Source organism: Geotrypetes seraphini, chromosome 11 (assembly GCF_902459505.1).
Source record: "Geotrypetes seraphini chromosome 11, aGeoSer1.1, whole genome shotgun sequence".
Lineage (NCBI taxonomy): Eukaryota > Metazoa > Chordata > Amphibia > Gymnophiona > Dermophiidae > Geotrypetes > Geotrypetes seraphini.
Window position 1 is genome coordinate 110,247,597 of NC_047094.1, and position 17,510 is coordinate 110,265,106.

Below are 17,510 nucleotides of genomic sequence, written 5' to 3' on the forward strand. Positions count from 1 at the left end.
ATACAGCTCTTGAGGACCGGAATTCCCTACCCCTGCTTTAAGGAATGGAAAAAGGATCTGAATTAAGAAATTAAGAAGAGACACAAGCACTGGCAAGTTAGATGCAAAACATTGATAAAGAAAGCTAAGAAAGAATATGAAGAGAAACGTGCCAAAAAGGTAAAAACTCGTAACAATTTTTTTAGGTATATCAGAAGCAGAAAACCTGTGAGGGAATCCGTGGGACCGTTGGATGATCAAGGAGCAAAAGGGGCACTCAGGGAGGATAAGGCCATAGCGGAAAGACTGGAAGAACATAAGAAATGCCATCTCCGGATCAGACCCTGGGTCCATCAACTCTAGTGATCCGCACACGCAGAGACCCCGCCAGGTGTACCCTGGTATAGTTTTAGTCCCCATATCACTGTATGCTTCTCAAGGGAGATGTGCATCTAATTTACCCTTACCAGTATCACTCTATGCCACTCTTAAGGAGATAATAGCTCCAAAATAAACGGTCTATTTACCATATACCTTCACACCTCAATCACTCCAATAATTTTTGAAAGCATACGATCCTCAGCAAGGCCACCTTCCCACTCAGTATACACTCATAGTGGGCGACTTTATACCTCAGATCGTCATTGGATCCTTTATACTTCTATGCATTTGTACACTTTCTGTTTTCTTATTTTCTTAAGTAGTTTAGATCACAGTTCTTCAACCGCCGGTCCGCACAGGACCGGCGAGATGGATGCCATTAAATTTCCTACCCTGGTGGTGTTCGCGGAAATCTTCTGTTCCTCCCAGCCTCGGGCGATCAAGACAGGCTGCTGACGTCGGGCATTCCCTCTGTGAGTCTCGCCTATGCGGAAACAGGAAGTTGAAACAAAATAGGCGGGACTCACAGAGGGAATGCCCGACCTCGGCAGCCTATCTTGATCGCTGCCCCTGCCAAGTCGCCGAAGAGGGCCACGGGGAAGGTACAAGTAGAAGGGAGATGGTCAGCGTGCGCGGGGGGTGTCAGCTTGTGGATTGGGGCCATCAGCAGCATCTGTGCTGAGAGTCTGCCCACGTGCAGGATGCGGCGGGTAGGGGCCTCCGGCTCGTCTTGGGCGGCAGGGCCTGCAGTACAAAGTTGTTTTTGCCGGCTTGGGGGGCTCGCGAATGTGCAGGGCACAGCAGGAGTAAGATCATGGAGAGCCTTCAACAGTGGCTGTCTCCTCTCCTAGCAGCTCTGTACTTACCAGGGCAGTGATTCACTTTGGCAACTTCCCCTTTCCTCAAATGGGGGGGGGGGGGGGGCAGGGGCAACGGACCCAAGGCTGCCTAAGGAAATCACTGCTGCAGGCAAATACTGAGAGCTGCTGGAAGGAGAGGAAGCCACTGTTGGAGGCTGGGAAGCTGCTGGATAAAGGGAGAGCTGCTACTGCACCTGGAGGGAGGTAGAAAGAGAGATGCTGCTGGGAGGGGAAGAGGGAAAGGGATGGGAAGAGAGCTACTGTTAGATAGGGGGGATGAGGGAAGGGAGAAGAAAAAAAGGAAGGAAATAGCTGGCAGGGAGATTAGAGGAGGGAAAGGGGAGAGACAGGAATGAGAAAGTAGAGAGAGATTGATGCTGGAAAGGGGGTCAGCAGAGAAATGAGAGAGGGATAAAGATGCTAGATCTGGTGTAGGAGAGATAAAAATGAAGAAAGCAGTGAAGCTGGAATGAATGATGTAAAAAGGAGAGAGGAGGCACAGGCTGGATGGAAAGGGGAGAGGGGCATAGAAAGAAGTCAGATACATATGGAAGGGGGAGAGACCAGACAGTGGATGGAACGGGCAGACGCTGGAAGGAAGAGTGGAAAGAAGATGAAAGCAGAGACCACAAAAGGTAGAAAAAAATCATTTTATTTCTATTTTGTCATTACAATATATCAGATTTGAAATATATATCCTGCTAGAGACATAACTGGGGACTGCAAAGCCTAACACTATTCCTATTATGTGTGACTGCAGTATTCTGTTAGCATGATATTTCTGTGTAGCATTCTGTAATAATTTGGCTTGTTCAGTTTTCTTGATAATAGAGGGGATATATGTGGAAGGGGAGGGGAGACGAGGTTTTGTTGATCCTTGCTCTGAATATTTATATTTATAAAATGACAATTGTACAGAATATTGTTTCTTTTTATACTTTAATAAAATACGTTCAATATAAAATCATAACTGAGGCTTGTGCAGATGGGATCAGATGGTTTGTGGGGACCAAGCTTGCGGAGACGGGGTGAAAATGTGGTTTTTTATTTCGGTCTAATTCTTTTATTTCTGCCGGTCCACGGGTGTAAAAAGGTTGAAGAACACTGGTTTAGATTATTTAACTTCTGGTCTCAGTTCACAGAAAGGAGGAGATAACCGACATGTTTCACCCATGTAATAACACCCATGTAATAACACTCCCATCATCAGCATGTCCTGTGCCGGTGCTGGTGCCCAGGCCCAGATGACGGGAGTGAAAGCCTTGAAAAAACCGCTGTTATTACATGGGTGAAACATGTCGGTTATCTCCCCCTTTCTGTGAACTGAGACCAGAAGTTAAATAATCTAAAGCTAAGTAAAACTATGTTTAACTAATATGTTTAAACTACTTAAGAAAATAAGAAAACGGAAAGTGTACAAATGCATAGAAGTATAAAGGATCCAATGACGATCTGAGGTATAAAGCCGCCCACTATGAGTGTATACTGAGTGGGGAGATGCCCTCGCTGAGGATCGTATGCTTTCAAAAATTATTGGAGTGATTGAGGTGTGAAGGTATATGGTAAATAGACCGTATATTTTGGAGCTATTAACATAGTATTGCCTCTCTCTTTAATATCTAAATAAATTGAATGCCGTCTGAGCTAAACTCTTAAGGAGATATGCATCTAGCTTACCCTTAAATCCTAGAACGGTGGATTCTGCAATTACTTCCTCTGGCAGAGCATTCCAGGTGTCCACTACTCGCTGCGTGAAACAGAACTTCCTTATATTCATCCTGGACCTGTCCCCTATCAGCTTCAGTCTATGTCCTCTTGTCCATGTCACACTGGACATTGTAAATAACTGCTTTCCCTGCTCCATTTTGTCGAATCCTTTCAGTATTTTGAAAGTCTTGATCAGATCCCCTTACAGTCTCCTCTTCTCAAGGGAGAACAACCCCAGTCTCCTAAGATCTACCTGAATCGGAAATGGTTTTCAAGGGTGATGATGTGGAAGAAATCTCAGTGAATCTGGAAGATATACTAAGCCAATTTGACAAGTTAAAAAGTGATAAATCACCTTAACTGGATGGTATACATCCTAGTGTACTAAAAGAACTCAAATATGAAATTGCTGAAGACTGGAGGGTGGCCAACATTATGCCTATTTTTAAAAAGGGCACCAGGGGAGATCCGGGAAATTACAGACTAATAAGCCTGACTTCAGTTCCAGGCAAAATGGTGGAAGCAATGATAAAAAATAAAATTGTGGAACATGTAGACAAACATGATTTAATGGGTTCAGCCAAGGGAGGCCTTGCCTCACCAATTTGCTTGACTTCTTTGAAGGTGTGAATAAACATGTGGATAAAGATCCGGTTGATGTAGTGTATCTCAATTTTCAGAAAGCTTTTGACAAAGTTCTTTTTCACCCAGAGGGTGAAAGATACATGGAATGCGCTTCCAGAGGCCGTGGTAGACAGGAGCACTGTACAGGGCTTCAAAGAAGGTTTGGATAGGTTCCTAGAGGACAAAGGGATTGAGGAGTATAGATAGGTGTAGATATGGGTTGTAGGGATAGGAGTAGAGGTATGGGTGTAGATAGGTGTAGATATGGGTTGTAGGGATAGGAGTAGAGGTAAGTATAGGAATAGGAGTAGAGATAGGTTATAGAGCTAGTCAGGGACCACTGCTCAGGCAGTGGGCCTGATGGGCCGCTGCGTGAGCGGACCGCTGGGCGAGATGGACCTCTGGTTTGCCTCAGCGGAGGCAACTTCTTATGTTCTTAAAGTTCCTCATGAGGGGCTCCTGAGGAAATTAAAGAGTCAAAGTGGCAAAGTTCAGTTGTGGATTAGAAATTGGTTGGATAGAAAACGGAGGGTAGGGTTAAATGGTCATTTTTCTCAATGGAGGAGAGTAAACAGAGGAGTGCTGCAGGGATCTGTACTGGGACAGGTGCTAGTTAACTTATTTATAAATGATCTGGAAATTGGAACAACGAGTGAGGTGAATAAATTTGCAGATGACACTAAACTGTTCAAAGTTGTTAAAACGCATGCAAATTGTGAAAAATTGCAGGCAGACCTTAGGAAATTGGAAGACTAGGCGTCCAAGTGGCAGATGAAATTTAATGTGGGCATATACAAAGTGATACACTTTGGGAAGAATAACCCTATCCTAGTTAACAGATGTTAGGGTCCACCTTGGGGATTAGCGCCCAAGAAAAAGATCTGGGTGCCATTGTAGACAATATGATGAAACCTTCCATCCAAGGTGCAACAGCGGCACAAAAAAAAAAAAAAAAAAAAAAGCTCTGGAACGCATTGTCAGAGGTTGTGATAAGGGCGGATAGCGTAGCTGGTTTTAAGAAAGGTTTGGACAAGTTCCTGGAGGAAAAGTCCATAGTCTGTTATTGAGAAAGACATGGGGGAGCCACTGCTTGCCCTGGATTGGTAGCATGGAATGTTACTTCTCTTTGGGTTTTGGCCAGGTACTAGTGACCTGGGTTGGCCACTGTGAGAACAGACTACTGGGCTTGATGGACCATTGGTCTGACCCAGTAAGTCTAGTCTTATGTTCTTATGAGACTCGTAGTACTAAAATATTAATTTCCTTGAATCTATGCCCATTAGAAATAAATACACTTCTTCCCATCATGTACCAAGATTTAATTCAGCAAAGATAGAGTTTCTTTTTGAAAACTTGCACACCATTACCTTTTGGATCAAATCCCAGAAATCATGCATGAATAACCCTAAACTTTTTTACGTAATGAAGCTTAGCTTTGGAATGTTCTCAGAGATTGAGTTTCAGCTCCAGGAATGACCCCCACATTAAGTGAATAGAGATAACAGCAATTCATTACACAAGACAAAATATCTAAACCAAAATGGAATTTTATCTGATGTGCGATATGAAAGTTTTAATTATGTTTGATGGTTTTACAGCCATTAAAACTTTATGTTCTTTTTTCCCAATGTCTTTCAGCAAACAATGTTTTAAAATAAATCAATGGGAAATTTAAAATTAACAAAATCATTAAGTTCAAGCTCACCAGCTCTCGGCTTTATTGTTCTACATAACGGAGAGGGTCTTACTGTTCAGAAACTCCACACAGATGTCACACACTGATGCATACAAAGCATGAATAGAATGTGAGAAGGAGGTTTAACACTAGGGGAATAAAGACAAAAAGCACACTTTTATAAAAACACTACATAATAAAAGAACGCAAGAAAGAATAAGACTACAAGGGGAATGTATCCATCCAAAAGAAAAAAGAATTCCTTCTGCTCTAAAATGAGCTACAATGCTGTTTGAGCATGCTACACTACTGGCTGCAGGCTGCAACGGGCCCAGTGAAGAGTTAACTAAAACAAAACTAAAACTTAGGCCCTCTTTTACTCAAGTGCGCTAAGGGGCTCATAATTGAAAGAGAAAAACGTCCAAAAACCGGCCTAAGTCGGCACTTGGACGAACATTTCTCAAAAACGTCCAAGCGCCGAGAATAAAACCAGGTTTTGGACGTATTTAAAAACGACCTAGGCCTTCATAGTGCCGCTCAACGTCCAAAGCTAAACGGGGCACGGGGCGTTTTGGGAGGCGTGTCGAGGGTGGGAGTTGGGCGAGACGTGGGCCGGCTTAGACTTAGTCGTACAGCATGTATAACTGAAAATTATACAGCCCACGATTGACGGAACTTGGACGTTGTGACTTAGACCATGTAAACATTTTACCAACCAGAAGACTACAGTGTGTTTTGTTAGTACATAAGAGGGGAGGGTTATAAAAGAGAGTGGGTTAGGAGTATTTGGGAAGACAGCAGGGCCTATCCATATCCCGCTGTTACTATTTATTTCCATTGGTCATGATCAGAGATTGATATAGTGATGAGTAAATTAATGCTTTATGATTCTTATATGTTTGGGTTTGGTTTGTTTGGTTTTTTTTAACCATGTAAGTGTACTATTCAAAAAATTTGTCAAATGATCTAACCAAACTGTATCGACCCTTCCCAGATCCCGACGCATACTATAGCTATCAACCTTGTAATCTCCCTGGGAATGCCCAGGCTAATTTCTTGTTGTAAACCGCCTAGAACTGAAAGGTATTGGCGTGGATAGAAGACATCAATGTAATGTATTGTTGCATACAATTTGTTTATTATGTTTTATTTCAATGGATTTAAATTGTTGTTTGTTTCCCCCTGAAGTAGTCTACGCGTGAAACATGGCCACGTCAGGCTTTGTGTTCACTATCACTACATTATGTGGTGCATCTCACTCTATGTTTCTCTCGCCCAGAGCTGACAAGTGACCAAATTTCTGAAGGGAGATGTTTTGGAAATCCCTAGGATTTTTTTAAAAACTTACATTCTGGTGCATTCTGGTATTTGAGTATTGGTTCTTGCATTTTAAATCAGCAGTACGAAACAGACTAGAATGCAAAGGCAAACAGGGAATTTAAAAAAAAAAAAAAAGAAGCCAGAATTAGCCTAACAGTGCCATCCAGGCAGGACCATATTGAGCTATAGTTGAGCTCTGTGCAACTCACCCATTGCTACCCCTTCCCTACCCATTTTGCTTCCACCAATGAGAAGATTGAGTGGGCTGGGAGCAATGTTTTCTCCTTCCTGTACCTGTGTCCTATATGGCCTCACTATTTGTACAGCCCTTGGTATCACACTGACTCCAGGAACAGAGGCCCTCTTTTACTAAGGTGTGCTAACCGATTAGCACATGCTAATTGATTTAGCGCGTGCTAAACGTTAATTCGTGCATGTTAGGCCCTCTTTTACTAAGATGCGTTAATTGATTTAGCGCGTGCTAAAAGCTAGCGCGTGCAAGTTAGGCCCTCTTTTACTATGGTGCGCTAATCGATTTAGCGCGTGCTAAACGCTAGCGCGTGCATGTTAGGCCCTCTTTTACTAAGGTGCGCTAATCGATTTAGCGCGTGCTAAACGCTAGCGCGTGCATGTTAGGCCCTCTTTTACTAAGGTGCGCTAATCGATTTAGCGCGTGCTAAACGCTAGCGCGTGCATGTTAGGCCCTCTTTTACTAAGGTGCTCTAATCGATTTAGCGCGTGCTAAACGCTAGCACGTGCAAGTTAGGCCCTCTTTTACTATGGTGTGCCAATCGATTTAGCGCGTGCTAAACGCTAGCGCGTGCATGTTAGGCCCTCTTTTACTAAGGTGCGCTAATCAATTTAGCGCGTGCTAAATGCTAGCGTGTGCAAGTTAGGCCCTCTTTTACTATGGTGCGCTAATCAATTTAGCGCGTGCTAAACGCTAACGCGTGCATGTTAGGCCCTCTTTTACTAAGGTGCGCTAATCGATTTAGCGCGTGCTAAACGCTAGAGCGTGCAAATTAGGCCCTCTTTTACTATGGTGCGCTAATCGATTTAGCGCGTGCTAAACGCTAACGCGTGCATGTTAGGCCCTCTTTTACTAAGGTGCGCTAATCGATTTAGCGCGTGCTAAACGCTAACGCGTGCATGTTAGGCCCTCTTTTACTAAGGTGCGCTAATCGATTTAGCGCGTGCTAAACGCTAACGCGTGCATGTTAGGCCCTCTTTTACTAAGGTGCGCTAATCGATTTAGCGCATGCTAAACGCTAGCGCGTGCATGTTAGGCCCTCTTTTACTAAGGTGCGCTAATGGATTTAGCGCATGCTAAACGCTAGCACGTGCACGTTAGGCCCTCTTTTACTAAGGTGCGCTAATCGATTTAGCGCGTGCTAAACGCTAGAGCGTGCAAGTTAGGCCCTCTTTTACTATGGTGCGCTAATCGATTTAGCGCGTGCTAATCGCTAATGCGTGCATGTTAGGCCTTCTTTTACTATGGTGCGCTAATCGATTTAGCGCGTGCTAAACGCTAATGCGTGCATGTTAGGCCCTCTTTTACTAAGGTGAGCTAATCGATTTAGCGCGTGCTAAACGCTAGAGCATGCAAGTTAGGCCCTCTTTTACTATGGTGTGCTAATCGATTTAGCGCGTGCTAAACGCTAGCTCGTGCATGTTAGGCCCTCTTTTACTAAGGTGCGCTAATGGATTTAGCGCGTGCTAAACGCTAGCTCGTGCACGTTAGGCCCTCTTTTACTAAGGTGCGCTAATCGATTTAGCGCGTGCTAAACGCTAGAGCGTGCAAGTTAGGCCCTCTTTTACTATGGTGCGCTAATCGATTTAGCGCGTGCTAAACTCTAACGCGTGCATGTTAGGCCCTCTTTTACTATGGTGTGCTAATCGATTTAGTGCGTGCTAAACGCTAACGCGTGCATGTTATGCCCTCTTTTACTAAGGTGCGCTAATCAATTTAGCGCATGCTAAATGCTAACTCTTGCATGTTAGTCTATGGAAGCGTTAGCGTTTAGCACGCGCTAGTTCGATTAGTGCGTGCTAATTGGTGAGCACACCTTATTAAAAGAGGGGGTGAGTGTGCATTGGGGGGAGGAGGGTAATGCATGTGATATGTCGCTCTTCTGTGGTACAACTGAGGCCTGGCAACCGTAAACATTTCCATCCAGCCTGCTTTATGAGTCAGCTTCTCTACCTTGTTATAGAGTAGCCGCTTTTCTTAACACAAATTGTTTATTTGCTGAGTAAAACTGTTTCTTGGTGTGTATATCGCCATTAAATAAGCACGAATACATGTGCATTATAGCAAAGATCACATGCAGCGATTTCTTACGGATTTGGGGATTCTCTTCTACTCTTGCAGGCAAGAACGACTTCAGGTCCCACAGATGCTGGGAAGAAATGTTTTGAAAGGAGAATGACCAAGTGCATGAATCAGGGCTGGCTCAGCCTTTGGATCAGGTGAAGCACTGGCTCAGGGAACTGGTGATACAGGCTTCTAAAATTTCAGTCCAGCATCTCTCCCTTTCTCTTCCTTCCCCCACTGTAGGTTGGAAGCAGAGGGAGAGATGCTGGACCAGGATTCAAAATTTTGCCACCAGTAAAGGGGGGTGAGGGGGGGGGTGAGAAGGGGAGCTACCAGATTACAAGTTGGGGTCCGCACTGATGCAAAAGTTGGCTCACGGCTCCAAAATCCCTTGAGTTCGCCCTGGCATGAATTTACCTTTGATCAGCTAAATAGGGAAAAAACTGAGCTGTTCAAAAAACAATCCTAAGTAAGATAGAGAACAAACTCTTATTGTATCAAGTTGACTTTACTACTAGACCTCAAACACCCGAAGCTCTACTTATTGATTTTTCGTGCCCTTACAGGGGTGATGTGTTCATCGTCGGTCTTGGGTTCACATGCACATTGATCGTGTAAATTATTTGATCTACAGGCTCACCAGTGGTAATGTGTTTATAATCTGATAAAGGAGAGGCACTTATCTTTATGCCCGACAGCTGCCAGGGCTGTGCTTCTTCAAGTATTTGCACATTAATCAAATTCTGGAATGGAACAAAACCTGATTAATTAATTATATATGAAAATCCCAATACCCATTGTTCATTAATTAAATGAATTATAAATTAATTAATTGACTTGCATATTATATTCATAAACATTAGACATCTTCATTAACTTACATATTTAATATTTATTGATTGAAATTATCAAATATTTAATTTTAATGTTAGTATTTTTGAGTTAAAATAATTTTTATTGTATATCTATTGATCCCTTAACTCTAAAAAAAACATTACCAACTTTTAAATGTTCATTAATTTCATCTTATTGTTAAATGATACTATTGAAATAGGTTGGAAATGCTCTTATCCTGCAACAATATGTATCCTCAATTGCCTTTTTGCAATGAAATCATCATTCCAACAACAAAACAAACATTCAAAAATAGAACTTTCTGTAAGCTCTTCCTTAACCACACAAGCCTCAAACACATGATTTTAAAATGTTTGGGGCTTGTGCAGATGAGGACGGAGCATAGGCATTGGTGAAATGAGGCGTTATGACATCACAGTTTGAGCTCTAGAATGTTGCTACTTATGATTTTAAAGTGCTTGAGGCTTGTGCAGATGAGGACGGAGCTTAGGCATTGGTGGAATGAGGCATTATGACATCACAGTCTGAGCTCTAGAATGTTGTTACTTATGATTTTAAAGTGTTTGAGGCTTGTGCAGATGAGGACGGAGCTTAGGCATTGGTGGAATGAGGCGTTATGACATCACAATCTGAGCTCTAGAATGTTGTTACTTAGGATTTTAAAGTGTTTAAGGCTTGCGCAGATGAGGAAGAAGCTTAGGCATTGGTGGAATGAGGCATTATGACATCATAATCTGAGCTCTAGAATGTTGCTTCTTATGATTTTAAAGTGTTTGAGGCTTGTGCAGATGAGGACAGAGCTTGCAGGGATGGGGCTGGGACAGGAAAAGAACTCACTGGGATGGGAAAATAAGTTCCCGCAGGGAGGGAGAAAAATTTGTCCTCATGTCATTCTCTAGTTGGAACCTAAGGACAGTACCGGGTGAATTTCTAAGGCCTGTGGCCCAGAAGAAACAAAGAAAAAAAGACAATTTAATCATGGAATTGTAATGAATGAAGTTACAGGGCAGACTGGATGGACCGTTCTGGTCTTTATCTGCTGTCATTTATTATGTAAAGCATTCCGGGCACTCTAATGCTGGAACTATTGCGACACTAATTGCCTTTGGCGCTGGTGTTAAGTTTTGAACATCGGCCCATAAATACTTGCTGCCTCCAAATTAGGAGGTGCCAAGAGACTCAACACCTCCCAGCAGCACTCATGTGGCAAAATCCCACCTAATTGTTAATTTCATGGTTCAGTAAAAGAGCTCCAAAAAAAGAATGAAATGAAAACAATTTCCCTCCCCCTTTCCATAGGTAGGCAGCAGCACAGTGTGGGTGAAAGGGGGCCATGACCTCCATAGGATCCAGCGGGAAGGGGTAAAACACGGAGCTGACGGACCTCGCGGATCTAAACCCGCACGTCCTTAAAAATCGGAGGTCCGTGGCGTTTGTAGTTAGTCTCTGGCTCCGACAGACTTCGGTGACAATTTAGCGCTGACGGATCCGTCTCAGCATAGGGAGGGGAAAGTATTAGGATCCGTCAGCGCTAAAATGTCACCGAGGTCTGTCGGAGCCAGAGACTAGTGCTGGAGCGGCTCTAAAACAAATCCTTTAAACTGGTTTCCTGCAGCCCCAGTAAATCGTCTCTGACAGACCTCGGTGACATTTTAGCGCTGACGGATCCTAATACTTTCCCCTCCCTATGCTGAGACGGATCCGGCAGCGCTAAATTGTCACCGAGGTCTGTCAGAGCCAGAAACTAACTACAAACGCCTCGGACCTCCGATTTTTAAGGACGTGCGGGTTTAGATCCGCGAGGTCCGTCAGGTCCGCGTTTTACCCCTTCCCGGATCCAGCTAAACTCCATAGGATCCCACTAAACTCAAAACTCATTGCCTCACAATGAGTTTGCTCAATATAGGGCAGTGGTCTCAAACCCGCGACCCGGGGGCCACCTGCGGCCCACCAGGTACTATTTTGAGGCCCTCGGTATGTTTATCAATCGCAAAAGTAAAATAAAACAGTTCCTTGATCATGTCTCTTTAGCTACAAATTACAATAGTATTATTAAGACTTAGCCAAAAGGAAAGATTTATAAACTATAAAGAGTTTTACCTCATACAAAATTGTTATTTCTTTAATAAGACATCAACTATTTTTTCTGTGGCCCTCCAATTACCTACAAATCCAAAATGTGGCCCTGCAAAGGGTTTGAGTTGGAGACCACTGATATAGGGATTGCTCAGCACTGCACCTACTTTGCCCCACACAGCATCAGCAATTAGAGGGCTTGGGGGCAGGGCTAACCAACATGATATCCCCCCCCCCCCGCGCCCCACCCTCCTAATTTACTGAGTATAGTTCTCAGTCAGAGCAACAGCGTGCACACACGCGAACCGTCACTTCACTATACCGGGAAAACAGTGGGATACAGTCGGGAGGCGGGAACTCCGTGACAGCGCGTCAGCCTCGTCCGCCGCTTATCTACCGGCACTACTTCCAGCCCGCTCTGTTCAGCGTGCGAGAGCTGCCAGCTACCGCACGATTCTCAGACAGCTGCGTTCGCGTCCTCCTCGCGCAGGGAGATGCTATTCACTGCGCTCGTCGCTCTGCTCGTGACGCTCGTACTCTGGGCGCTTTACTTCAGGAGGTCGCGGTAAGTAGTTCCCAGGGGGGTCCCTGTTTCCTGGGTCCCCGTCCCGTAATACACCTAATAGCAGCTATAATTTCTGCAGAAAAATCCCTGGGCTTTCACTCCCACTCTTCCTAGCTTTAGAAATGAGTTTTGGAAACCCTCTGGTTTGCAGTTGTGGAAATATTGTCAGTTTATTCACAGACTAGACTTTAAGCCGATTACATTAAGGGTGCTAGAATAGATGTGTGTGTGTGTCTCTTTCTTCTTTCTTTCTCTCTCTCCTTGGCCGCTGTCTGTCTGTCTTTCTTTCTGTCTCTCTCTTTCCTCGGCTGTCCACCACCCCTTCCCTGCTCCCCCTGTCCAGCAATAGCCCTTCTCCCTACATTTTACCTTTTTTACCCGGTTTTCATGGTGGTCTGCAGTGGTTTCGGGGGTCGCAGCGTCGTGGAAGAAAGTCAATGTTTAAACCGCCGCAGGCTCCTATTGATGGGGAAACTGCCGCACGCTCTTCTGCGCATGGGGAAACCGCCGAACGAAACAGTCGCACTTTCCTTCTTCGGCCTCCTTCTGCCCCACGCACCGCAAGCCGCCCCCCCACGTGCAGCGAGCCGCCCCACGCGGCTCAAATCGAATTCGGCACGGAGGCACACATCACGGCGGCAGGGTATCCCGACCTCCCATGTGCGCATGCGCGCTTAGGGTTTTATTATAGAGGATAAGAAAATTTGTTTTAAGCACACTTTCTGCTGTTTTCTCTTTGGGGGGTATGTTTGAAAAAGTACGAGGGGGTGCTGAAAGGTTCTCAGCCCAACCAATGATCTGAATCAATGTGAAAAAAAAAAACAACAACATAGAATTTTGCAAATCGGCACTGAACGAAATAAGATAACATGTTTTTCAGCTAGTGACACAATAATGCTCAGAATTTAGAAAGTTGTTTGATGGGGCTGAGAACTTTTCAACACCCCCTTGTAACTCCTTCCCATTTCTTCCACCCAAATTCTCTGTCAAGTGAGGAAGTCTTGCTGTCTTGTAAGTTTTTTTTGGTACCATTTAGGCCAGTGGTCTCAAACTCAAACCCTTTGCAGGGCCACATTTTGGATTTGTGGGTATTTGGAGGGCCTCAGAAAAAAAATAGTTAATGTCTTATTAAAGAAAGGACAATTTTACATGAGGTAAAACTCTTTATAGGTTATAAATCTTTTCTTTTGGCTAAGTTTTAATAATAATATTATCATTTATAGCTAAAGAGACATATGACCAAGAAACTGTTTTATTTTACTTTTGTGATTATGATAAACATACTGAGGGCCTCAAAATAGGACCTGGCGGGCCGCATGTGGCCCCCGGGCCGTGAGTTTGAGACCACGGATTTAGGCCATTCATTAGCGATTTCAGCCCATCCAGCAGAATTTTAATATCTTAAGTAGGTGCTTATAGAATTGTTCCCATCACTTATGCATTTTTAAAAAAATGCAAGCGTTGGGGAACATAAGAACATAAGCAGTGCCTCCGCCGGGTCAGACCATAGGTCCATCCTGCCCAGCAGTCCGCTCCCGCGGCGGCCCAAGCAGGCCACGACCTGTCTGAATCACCAGAAGGGGCCCCCTTGCCACCTTGGTTTCTCATTGAAGTCCTATCTTCCCATCGAAGTCCTAACCCTCCGGTCTTGCACATGCATGACCTGGTTACTTGTGTTACATCCCAGCTCCTCCCTCAGTATCTCACGATCCCTTTATCCCTCAGGAATCCGTCCAATCCCTGTTTGAATCCCTGTACCGTACTCTGCCTGATCACTTCCTCCGGTAGCGCATTCCAAGTGTCCACGACCCTTTGGGTGAAAAAAAAAACTTCCTTGCATTTGTTTTGAACCTATATCCCTTCAGTTTCTCCGAATGCACATGCGATATAAACATTCCTTAGGGGGGGGGGAAGCAGGGTCGGAACTTATCCATAAATCCTAAAAAAAAAGCGCCTGCGCACGATTCTTGAAGGCACCCATATGTAGAATTAAATAGAAAGTTACTCCTGCTTTGAAGCAGGTGTAGCTTTCTGGGGGCTATTTCATAAAGGCGTCTAGACTTAAGGCTCCTTTTACAAAGGTGCGTTAGGGCCTTAACACGCGTGCTAGCTGCTACCGCCTCCTCTTGAGCAGGTGGTAGTTTTCCAGCTAGCGCGCGCTAATCCGGTGCGTGAACTAAAAATGCTAGCGCACCTTTGTAAAAGGAGTCCTACATAAAAACAACTGTCCAGGCACCCTCTAATAATATAAGAACAAAAGAATTGCCATATTGAGACAGACCGAAGGTCCATCAAGCTCAGTATCCCGTTTCCAATTCAGGTCCCATTAAAAGCTTAATCTGCAAAAATAAAAAGATTAGGTTATGTTTAATGTGACTTCTTTGTCTTCATAGGAGCTTTTTTTTTTTTTTTTTTAGCTATTTTACTTATTTCAAGTTTATGGCATCATATATAGATTAGATTAGTGAACATAGATGCTTTCTTGATGGACCATTCGGGTCTTTATCTGCCGTCATCTACTCTTTGCACCTATGACTTATGTATAGGTATTATTTGAATGGTAAAATCTCCTTGGTTTTTATTTGTGTATTTGTTATGCTAAAAGCTTAATAAAATATTTAAAACGTAAAAAAAAACCAATAGCACTAGTAAGAAGATTTTTCTCTGTTTCTTTAAGCATAATTCCAGTTTCCATGTCTGCTGTTTGTGACATCTCTAAGGGAGAGTTATCAAAATGATTGGGTTTCCGTAGGCCCCTTCTTAAGTACCCTTATAATGTAAATTCCAGGCTGATTATGCACGACTAGGCGGCCGTCTGGGATGGCATCTTTGCAGAGGCAGCAAAAAGCAAGCCGTCAAAGCAGAACAATAGGCTTGAAAGCCGCACAAAAGAACCATCAGCACATAATTAACCAGGATTTTTGTGGGATATTTTTGGGTGGTGATCATGACTGTCGCGTATAATTATCAAAATTTTAAGGGGAAAGGAACTGCAGGCTAGAGCCTGAGGGGAGGGGGCTTAGAGCACTCATCACATTCATAAGAACATAAGAATTACTGTTCCTGGGTCAGACCTGTGGTCCATCGTGCCCAGCAGTCCGCTCACACGGCGGCCCCTAGGTCAAAGACCAATGCTCTAAATGAGCCCAGCCTCACCTGTGTATGTTCCAGTTGAGCAAGAACTTGTCCAACTTTGTCTTGAATCCCTGGAGGGTGTTTTCCCCTATAACTGACTCCGGAAGAGCGTTCCAGTTTTCCACCACTCTCTGGGTGAAGAAGAACTTCCTTACATTCCTACGGAATCTATCCCCTTTCAATTTTAGAGAGTGTCCTCTCGTTCTCCCTACCTTGGAGAGGGTGAGCAACCTGTCCTTACCTACTAAGTCTATCCCCTTCAGTACCTTGAATATTTCGATCATGTCTCCTCTCAATCTCCTCTGTTCGAGAGAGAAGAGGCCCAGTTTCTCTAATCTTTCACTGTACGGCAGCTCCTCCAGCCCCTTAACCATCTTAGTCTCTCTTATCTGGACCCTTTTGAGTAGTACCGTGTCCTTCTTCATGTACGGCAACCAGTGCTGGACGCAGTACTCCAGGTGAGGGCGCACCATGGCCCGGTACAGCAGCATGATAACCTTCTCCGATCTGTTCGTGATCCCCTTTTTAATCATTCCTAGCATTCTGTTCGCCCTTTTCGCCGTTGCCGCACATTGCACAGACGGCTTCATTGACTTGTCGATCAGAACTCCCAAGTCTCTTTCCTGGTTGGTCTCTCCAAATACTGCCCCGGACACTCAACACTGGTTCTGAATAAATCTAGGTAAATTAGGATGTGGTTGTGTTACCCTGATATTTTACCAAGCATGACTAAAGAACCACAGGCGAAGACGCTTTCCAAAATTAGGCCCCTACTACAAATTGACATGTTTTTTACATTCTGGGAAAAAATGTAAAAAAAAGCAAAACATAGCCAAACAAACAGTCCCGCTCTTTTACTAAGGTGCGCTAGACGATTTACCACTCGCTAATGGATTAGCGCGTGCTAAATGCTAATGTTTCCATTATATTCTATAGAAACGTTAGCATTTAAGGCGCGCTAAATCAGTTAGCGCGCCTTAGTAAAAGGACCCCAATATTAATGCAGTACCATGTATTAAGGATAACTTCTTTCGTATTACAACCAGAACGAAAGAAGTTATCATGCCATTGTATCGGGCGATGGTGCGCCTGCATCTGGAGTACTGCGTCCCATATTGGTCGCCGTACCTTAAGAAGGATATGGCGTTACTCGAGAGGATTCAGAGGAGAGCGACGCGTCTGATAAAGGGGATGGAAAACCTTTCATACGCTGAGAGATTGGAGAAACTGGGTCTCTTTTCCCTGGAGAAGAGGAGACTTAGAGGGGATATGATAGAGACTTACAAGATCATGAAGGGCATAGAGAGAGTAAAGAGGGACAGATTCTTCAAACTTTCGAATAATAAAAGAACAAGAGGGCATTCGGAAAAGTTGAAAGGGGACAGATTCAAAATGAATGCTAGGAAGTTGTTCTTTACCCAACGTGTGGTGGACACCTGGAATGCGCTCCCAGAGGGCGTAATAGGGCAGAGTATGGTACTGGGGTTCAAGAAAGGATTGGAAAATTTCCTGCTGGAAAAGGGGATAGAGGGGTATAGATAGAGGATTACAGTCCAGGTCCTGGACCTGTTGGGCCACCGCGTGTGCGGACTGCTGGGCACGATGGACCTCAGGTCTGACCCAGCGGAGGCATTGCTTATGTTCTTATGTTAAGACCAGCTAGTGGGACACCTAAGAGTTAAACCAAGAATGTAGAAAGTTGATATTTTTGAGGAATTTAGGTTGCATTGCTGTGTTAAATCTATTCAGACAGAGTAGATGAGTAAGGCTTTCCAACCAGTTTATAAAAGAGATAATTACATTAGTCAAAAAAGAAAACGGAAAAAAAGTTACATGCATCTTATGTGGCTTGTTGCTATTTTGAATGAAACATGTCACATTAGGAAGACAGTGAGTCACAGCTCTGTATTTCTGTTGTCCCTCTACCTCATAAACAGCAGACTGGTTATTTTTAAAAAGGGAGAGGGAAGGCAGCCGCTACAGCAGTTACAGTTTGCCCTGGTTTTATATATTCTAAGG

The 17,510-nt window shown here is 44.1% G+C and overlaps 1 protein-coding gene across 1 annotated transcript in view; it reads left to right on the top strand.

Annotated features, from left to right (window-relative positions):
- Positions 1 to 12,056: 12,056 nt before the first annotated feature.
- The window catches only part of PTGIS (prostaglandin I2 synthase), a 40,518-nt gene continuing 35,064 nt past the window's right edge, over positions 12,057 to 17,510 (top strand). The window contains exon 1 of the mRNA XM_033963275.1: positions 12,057 to 12,356. Coding sequence (XP_033819166.1) covers positions 12,286 to 12,356 — 71 coding nt within the window. The 5' untranslated portion in view covers positions 12,057 to 12,285. The remainder of the gene's footprint in view (positions 12,357 to 17,510) is intronic.